This window comes from Sphaeramia orbicularis, chromosome 16 (assembly GCF_902148855.1).
Source record: "Sphaeramia orbicularis chromosome 16, fSphaOr1.1, whole genome shotgun sequence".
NCBI classification, from domain to species: Eukaryota; Metazoa; Chordata; class Actinopteri; order Kurtiformes; family Apogonidae; genus Sphaeramia; species Sphaeramia orbicularis.
In genome coordinates this window covers 52,945,425-52,953,963 of record NC_043972.1, presented here as the reverse complement: position 1 = coordinate 52,953,963, position 8,539 = coordinate 52,945,425, and the positions used below count along the sequence as shown (strand labels likewise).

The 8,539-nt window shown below is 42.2% G+C and overlaps 1 protein-coding gene across 5 annotated transcripts in view; it reads right to left on the bottom strand.

Annotated features, from left to right (window-relative positions):
• Positions 1-418: 418 nt before the first annotated feature.
• Positions 419-8,539, bottom strand: part of smarcc1a (SWI/SNF related BAF chromatin remodeling complex subunit C1a) — a 52,695-nt gene continuing 44,574 nt past the window's right edge. For 2 of the 5 annotated variants that reach the window (XM_030157404.1, XM_030157408.1), the window contains exons 23-29: positions 7,906-8,068; positions 7,595-7,773; positions 7,363-7,497; positions 3,635-3,989; positions 3,105-3,215; positions 1,489-1,607; positions 419-1,457 (exon numbers count right to left, since the gene is read on the bottom strand). In XM_030157404.1, the coding sequence (XP_030013264.1) occupies positions 1,516-1,607; positions 3,105-3,215; positions 3,635-3,989; positions 7,363-7,497; positions 7,595-7,773; positions 7,906-8,068 (1,035 nt within the window). In that variant the 3' untranslated portion in view covers positions 419-1,457; positions 1,489-1,515. Of the gene's footprint in view, positions 1,458-1,487; positions 1,608-3,104; positions 3,216-3,634; positions 3,990-7,362; positions 7,498-7,594; positions 7,774-7,905; positions 8,069-8,539 lie in introns of all 5 variants that reach the window. The other 3 variants (XM_030157406.1, XM_030157405.1, XM_030157407.1) reach the window with 3 other exon arrangements.

Below are 8,539 nucleotides of genomic sequence, written 5' to 3'. Positions count from 1 at the left end.
TGTGAATGAAAATGTGTTGTCCAATATGGAACCAAATGTACCACCTTAAAACTTGAGAAATCCACTCGGGTGTGAAATGGTGAGACAGAAAAAAGTTCCATATGTATAATTTTACCTTGAGTCTATGCATCATCAGAAAAGCGGATGTACCGGCAAAAAGGTGGTATGAACATGCCACTAAAGTATTCTATTGCTTCTGTCTGATGAAATAGTTTTACAATCTGTGATTGGAACCACACAGTTTAGCAAGTCTGCTATACAGAAAGAATAGACTGAAGAATAATTTTGACCAATCAGAATTTTAACATGCATCTGATGAAGACCACATTTTCCAAAATGCAGAGTTTTTGTTTGTTAAGGGTTCAGTGTGTGATTGCTCTGTACTTGCATCAAGTCTGTGTTTATGTGTTGAGAATCATTTTTTAACATTGGCCAATTCCATTTCTAAGCTAACAGCAGCTGGTGAAGAGGAGCAGAGCCACTGAAGAACTCCAGGGCAAGCACAAGAACCCCCTCTGGATTCCAACCCAAGCCCTCTACATAGAAATCAGTCTTCTCATAGATGTAAGGACCCGACAATGAAGAAAGGTCACATTTTAAGGTACATTATGATCTGGCACACAAATTGGAAATAAAACCAATTACCACATGTACATTTCTTCACATATCTTACACCTTGTACCTTTAATGCAAAAGCTGGAAAAAATAATTAGTGGTTTCACGGAAGGTAATGCTTCACCACTGTTTTGCAAACACATACACACACACACACACACACACACACACACACACAGAACTACAGTGTATTATTTAAGAGGAGCGAGAGGTAGATACTCAACAAGACAAGAGCAAGGGCAGGCTGGATCCTCTTTGTGCATGTGTGAAAGCGTGTCTGAAAAGTCTGCTTGGGTTTTTTTTTTTTTTTTTGTTGTTAGGTTTGTATTACAACTCAGTGCACACAAGCCCTCTGCAGGTCTAAGTGAAACTCTGGTCTCAACTAGCTCCCCAAAAAGACAGTGTATGTGAGGGAAAGAAAGATGGGAGAAGTCGACAGTGTCAACTGAAACAGCAGCAGAAAGAGGGATGTGACAACCCCCCCCCCACACACACACACCTGCTCCACCTTTTTTTTTTGTTGTTTTACACAGTTATTCTCTCCAGCCTATGACTAGCTCAACTGAGCAGAAAAACAGTGTTATTACTAAACAACCCTTTGCTGCTGTGCCCTGAGAGCAAGTCTGGGTGTGTGTGTTACACGTATTAAATCAGGTCACCCTTGCCATTGAACCCTGAGTGTGTGTCTGTGTGTGTACTGTGATGAAGTTTATGGATTTTCTTTGAGTGCTGAGGGAAAAATACTGAGCCAGTAGCAAAGGGCATCAAAAAGGGGGCTAGGGTTCAGAGACAGAGTTAGTCTTTTGTAAGTGTGTATGTGTGTGTGTGGGGGGGGTGTGTGGGGGGGGGGGGGGGGGGGGGGGGGGCACGTCTTTTTTTGTATGCATTTGTGTGTGGATCTTAGTTGTCAGCAACTCTTCCACTTGGGGGCACTGGAGGACCCACAGGAGCTGGTGGCATGGCATCAGGCTGTGCAGGTGGAGGGCCAGGGTCTGCAAAGAGGATGAGGAAGCCAAGCTCAGACATAAGTTGTATTACTTCTTGGCAGTGAGAAATCCTATTTAGTCAGTACTACCTCAGTACTTAAAAACTACACTGAACAATGCCTACTCACTACAAGCAGATTACAATACATACTGTATTACAATACACTTAGAGCCTGGGACACATCTATGCTACTATCAAATAATTTTTAAATGCAGGATTTTCAAAGCAACTGTAATACTGGTGGTAAAACTGTTCATCAGTCAAACCAAGGTTGCTGTTTATCTTAGTATACCGATACAGACAGACTGTTGGCCCTTTTCTACCATGTGACACCACTTCTACAAGTGGCAACACTTCTACACCCTCAACTAGCCTTGTTTTTTTTGCAAAAGTTGTGGATTTAAGGTGGTAACTTTTTTGATGAACCACTGAAAAAGTAAGCGAAGCTTACCATTACCCCCACCTGGTTGTACAACATTTTTCCCCCTCCTGCTGACTGATATGCTGCCTATCCAGGGATTAATTTACAGTCTTAACTTTCAGTCATGTGAATGTGAAATTTTAAAAGAATCAGGTGAATAGTGTCCTACAAATCAATTGGGACAAAAATCTTGGACGGATGGAAGGAAAGACAGAAGCCCTCTGCAGGGTGTTTGCTCTTTAGCCAAACAAAAATTTCAGGCTTTTTAAAACTGCCATTTTTGCCCCCCAAGACCTTGACTTTTATACTTGTGTGCCAACTTTTTTGGTTGAGATTGTACGTGTGGTGTGCAATAAAAAAGTTCATTTTAATATAAGTATGAATGAATGAATGCATAATTAGCAGTAAATTGTTTTACTGACAGAAACATTTTCAAAACATACGAAAATCACAAAAGTGCATGGATATCACACAAGTTTCACTAGAATCATTCCAGTATTGACAGGTTAGCAAAATCCTATCAAGTTTTTTTTTTTTTTATACGTTTTCCTCATGCATTTCCTGTTTTACAATTATGTGCCTGTGAGCATACTCTAAAATTCGACTATGAGAGAAACTTTTTTCCATACTTCCAAGACTTCCACACAAAATTCCAGACTTTTCAAGGTCTGGAAAACAGCATTTCAAAATTCCATTCTCTTTAAGACTTTCAAGACCTGGGAAGGGGTATAATTAATCAAGGTGAGCTGAAAACTGCAGACTGTTGTTGACTGGCCAGAGAAAATCATCAAGAGTGACAGGACTGAACAAACCTGCCAGTCAAGATAACAGACTCCTGATTCGACTATTTATGCACATTATGACAACCTGGGAAAACCATACTGTGGTCAAATAAGGAGGTGTAGATATTATAATGATGGTGAAGAGTACTGCATCTGTAGGGGAAAGTGAATGAAGCACCAAGTACTAAAAGTGAGTTAAGCTGAGACAAGCCAGTACCATGTGGTTGAAAAACACTATTCACTTAATACTCTATTTGACACAAATATGCGACATGTGGCAGAAGGAGATTTGTACTCACACATGCCGTTGGGTGCTCCAGGGTGGCGAGGGGGCATCATAGGAGGCATACCGCCTGGTGGGGGGCCAGCAGTGGGTGGGCCAGGCATCATCCGGCCAGGTCCCATTGGTCCTATAGGATGGAGATTATAAAGACATATATGTGATGCTTTAGACAGGATAAAAAGTGAAAAATGCATTCCATACAGTCTGTGGGAAGAGAGTAAGACCTGTGTTCGATAAATTAAGGAACTGTCTATAGTGTTCTTTGGTCAACAATGTCCCACTTTAAGAACAATCAAATCTTTTTTTTAAATTGCTTTTGGGCAAATGCAGAACTTTGAATACAATTCAGTAAGGCTCTCTGTATCTGAAGCCAGAACATCTGTGCAACAGTATTAAATGCTGAGACACACAGCCATCCCAGTTATGCATTTAATCCCTATACCCAAAATTTGATGCTTCAGTTTCAGCCCCTGTTCATTGTAAAAACATTTGTCCATTTCTCTGCTCATCAGCTTACATACTGCTGTGTCTGTCTCTCTCTCTCACCTGTCTGTCCTGGGTGGTGTGGGGCCATTGGGTGGTGACCCATTGGTGGGTATCCGGGATGCATGGCAGCACCAGGTGGGGGTCCTCCATGATGAGGTGGGGGTGCTCCGTGGTGTGGTGGAGGTCCTCCATGGTGAGGTGGAGGTCCACCTGGATGCATTCCAGGTGGAGGGGGCCCAGGGTGTGGTCCAGGTCCTGGTGCTGGTCCTTGACCCTGGGCGGCGGCGGCAGCCGCTGCAGCAGCAGCAGCTGCCTGCTGCTCCATCTGCTGTCTAGCCTTCATCTCTGCATACTTGAGCTGCTCCATGTGGAAAGCCTGACGCTCTGTGAGCAACTGCTGTCTCTGCAGCTCCAACTGTACAAAAAGAATGAGAAAGACAATGACATGAAAGCATTTATTACTGCAACCTCCAGGTGAAACCACTCAGTACCTGATAAAGCCATGGTGCTGTTGAACGTCAGGCAGTTTCATGTAGGCGTTTAAAACTGCTAAAAAATATTACACCTGGAACCCATTAATCACCTCTCACCTAACCCAAACAGAGCTAAGGCAAGCAGCCTAGATACGAATCCAGTGTTAAAGCTGCCGCATGTAGGATTGTGGCCAAAACTGGTACTGCAATCACATTCAAAATACTGTAGAGCGTGGTATCCCCTCCTCCTCCCCCCAGGCTAGGGGTTGCCAGATCCCGCATGAGCGTCTACTACTAGTGTTTTCACTTATCCTTGCCACCACACCATAAATTTCATACAAAAAAATCATTACCAGACTTATTCTACATAAGTATAATATATAATAAGCCAAGACAAACGTCCTGCACACTCAAATGAAAGTTTGCGAAGATTCAGGAGATAGGGAAAAGGGAAATGAGCATTAGGTTTCACTTTTACTACAAGCCGCAAGATCGCTCTTACACCCCCCCCCCCCCCCCCGGACCACGAGCCCCTGACCGAACCACGGATGCCGAACCACTGACCCCCCCCCCCCCCCCCCCCCTCGACCAAACCATGGACGTCAAATTACCGCCCCCCCCCCCCCCTTTTTTTTTTTTTTTGGATTACACACCACTAAATGAACAGGTCACTTCCACAGAAAACACTGAACTACAAGAAGCTACCATGGTAAGAGACTGTCTGTTCCCCAGTCCCGGACCAGTAGTCTCTTCACCAGGGCCAGGAGAAGAGAGTGCTGCCCGGCCCCGGGAGAAGGGACCGGGTGAAGAGGTCACGACCCCGGCTCTCAGTGGCTCTTACCGGTGGTCAGACTAAGGCAGAGCCGGCGTCAGTCTTTAAATCCTTCTCTGCTTTCATCCGTCTCCATGTTTCAAAGTCATCTCCTATACATCTTGTTTTGTTTCTCACTTTGTCACGATGTATTTGGGAATAATAAGAGTCCTTATAGGTTTATTAACATCAGACATTTATGATCAGAAATGTTCCAGCTGCAGCTCAGTGGAATTGGCAACCTGGATGCTGAAGGGCTTCTGACTCTGTGATTGGACGACAGGTGATGGGTGGAGCCTCAGACCAAAACACACAATGTCAACATAAACATCATTTAAGGGCTGACACTGAGCTTCTCAAATGCAAATATTCTGACTGGACTACTACTGTCAGTGCTACCAGTATCTGAAATGAACATGATTCCTTAATGTCTGGTGACAGTCAAGGCCATTTTACAATTACTTAGAACATAATTCCTACATACTGCACCTTTAACCCCAAGCCCCTAAACATACTGCAATTTAGCTCTTAGTCTCTGGAAAGTCAAGACAGCTTCACAAAAATAAAGTCTGGATTAATTTTAACTATAAAAACTATTCTTATGAATTGTGAATGATAGCTAAAGGTTAATAAAATGCTTCTTTTCACAGGCATTTTTAGCAAAGACACAGGGAGCCATTGGACAGGGGCTATGGAGCCACAGCTGTGGAATGCAGACCCCTCCTCTATGCAAATAAAATTTAACATGGTTTATCAAGCAAGTAAAATGGGACTACATGTTAGGACAGCATGAAGACACAGATTCCATTTAGTTTGATTGTGGTGTCTGTGCAGGTCGACTGAAGTATGACCAAGTGGAAATGCACACAGTTCTGTGTCAAATGTATCCATGGAGTGTGGTGAATGTATCAAAGCTGGATACAATATAGCCTGCTTTAGGTGTGTGTGTGTGTGTGTGTGTGTGTGTGTGTGTGCGCGCAGCACATGCAGGTTCAGTCACAGTATTAAATGGTTGTCTCCTTGCCACACTGTGTGGCTTTGTTTTGGAAGCACAGTGTTTTACAGCCTATGGCAGCAGAGTTGGTTTGGTTTCAGTCTTCAGAGAGCTTATGTAAAACCAAGTCCTTTTCATGCACTATTTACAGCTGTGAAACTGGGCTCCAGTCCGGATGGCAGTGCTGTGAAACACAGTTTTACACCCTTACTGCTGTCTCTAGGGACCATCCAGGGGCAGAACACACATACACAGACGAAGGCTGTTCATTTGCCATGTGGAAGCAGATAAACCCCTTGCAAATCATTGGAGAATGTTTCATTTGCCATTCAGACCTCTTACAAAGCATTAATTCTGTGACTGGTGAACACTTAGACCACGTAGAAAGTCAACTTGTTCAGTCATCAACACAAGTTATGGGACTAAAAATATGTACTGGCCACTGATATTGCTTAGAATACTTTGAGTTAATTATGAAACTTTATGCTTTTTGTGTCACTAGACTTTCATAGATTAAATGTTCAACATACATTACAACAATAATGTTGTATATTGATTGATAATGATTTAATAAGATTAAACATGATTTAAAACAGCCATCTTATCTATGTACAGTTTGCTTTAGCTTTTTTACAACTTCAGTCAAGAGCAAAGTAAGAATCATGAGTAACATGTCTATAATTTCTCATTTGTCCAGGTCATCATTCATCCTTAGTTGTATTCAAAGTTCAACTGAACTGGTTTTTGTTCTTGAAAATGTTCTATCTCTCATTCAAGGGACTTTATCAGTTTTATTTACTTCATCTATTTTCATTTATTTCCCTGCCATCATGATGGTGAAAACTTACTCACTGAGAGCCAAAGGAAAAAAAAAAAAGTCTATAACCCCTGATGTGTATGAAGATGTTATTACTGAAAGTTTTAAATAGAAATTCTATTTCTACTCCTATACTCTTTTGAAAATGATTTGTCATGTTTTCCGAAAGACCATTTGTGTGACTTGTTGTTTCTAGGTTTAATCCATCCATAAGATCATGTGACAGTCTTTTATAGTAGATTCATAATCTAAGTCACAACTTGCTCACCACCTCTAACCTGTATTCAAGTTATAACCAAACCGTTACCAGTTTTCCTCTTGCTGTGTGTGATAGTTTTTGTTGTCATCCCAGTACAAACTCTGGATTTTTTCATAACTTTGGGCCAATATTTTTGCAATATTGACAACATCTAGATTAAGTACACACTAGTCCACATTTGACTACATGCATCTGCAGTGTTTCCACAAATCACTTTGACTGTGGCAGACAAGTCATACTAAATCCATAATATTTTTACACTATACATTTTTTATGCAGTGCAAGGTGTTTCTGGAAAGAGGTTTTCATTTTCTGGTTGCCAAAGCATGAAGCCATTTTGTTGTTTAAACATTTATCCTGTTGGCCACCTGAAAGATTCCCATTTCAAACAATACATACCTACATTGTTTTTTTGTTGTTTTTTTTTAACTTACTGCCTCTTTTTCTCGGTCCATAATGGTCTCTAGCTCCTCAAAATGCCTTAGTTTGATCTCCAGCTTCTTCATCTGGGTCTCCACCAGCAGAGCGACCAAAGATTTAATCTTTCTCTCCTCCACTGCTGCTAAATGCTGGAATGTTGAGGAAAAAAACAACAGACAGATGATTGTGGTTTTATAAATACAGAGTAAATGTAGCATATCCCTATTGCATATTCTGAGGTCTCACCTTGGCCTTGGTGGCAGCAGATGCGAGGGCAGCAGCAGCTGCAGTGGCGATGTTTCCCTCACCGATGTCATGTTCTAGCTTTTTCCTCTTATCATCTCCACCCTCTGTTGCTCCCTTCTCATCCTTCTCCTTCTCTTGTTCTGAGGATGAGCTCTCCATAGCCTCATCTTTATCCTTGTCTACAAGAGTAAAAGACAGACATTTAACATTGATGATCTCTTGTATACAAAAGGGGTCTGAGAAAACACATGTATATGATGTCGGATTAAGACATTTAGGAATTGAAAGGTTCTGTCCTGGACATGTGTTACCTGCTGGAGATGTCTTAGCATCTCCTCCCTCTGCCTCTCCCTCCTCTTTTTCTGAGGCCTCAGCTGACTCTCCTCCCTCCTTCTTCACCTTTTCACCTGACTCCTTTTTCTCAGTCTTCTCTGCAGACTCACTGGGCTTCTCTGCCTCATCCTTCAGCTCAGCCTGAGAGACAGAGACACAAAAGAAGAAAAACCCTTGGTCAATCAGGAGAAGGGAGAATCCTTTAACAACACTACAAAATACCAAGTTAGTCTATTCTACAGAAGTACTTGGTCATTTAAAGCACTAGAGTTAAGTAATTGTTTTGGCACGCTATGGTTAGAGCTTAGGATCTTGAGTCAGTGACTTTGGGGGAAAGAAATAGCTCTAAAGAGCAAACAATGTGCCCGCACGTGAAAACTGTTGGCCTTCAGTCCACACCAAGGTTTCCATATCTCTGACTATCTGCCCCCCCCGGTTGAGAACTACTGGTGCATGGCAAAGTTTTTGCACATACAGACGAACACACAGATAGACAACAAACCTGATAACAATACCCTGCAGTGAAGGCTGAGGATAAAAACTGCAATGCTTTTACCACTTTGTGCCAGTCTGTGCCAGTTACTGACATAATCAAAGACTGGAAATTTCTAA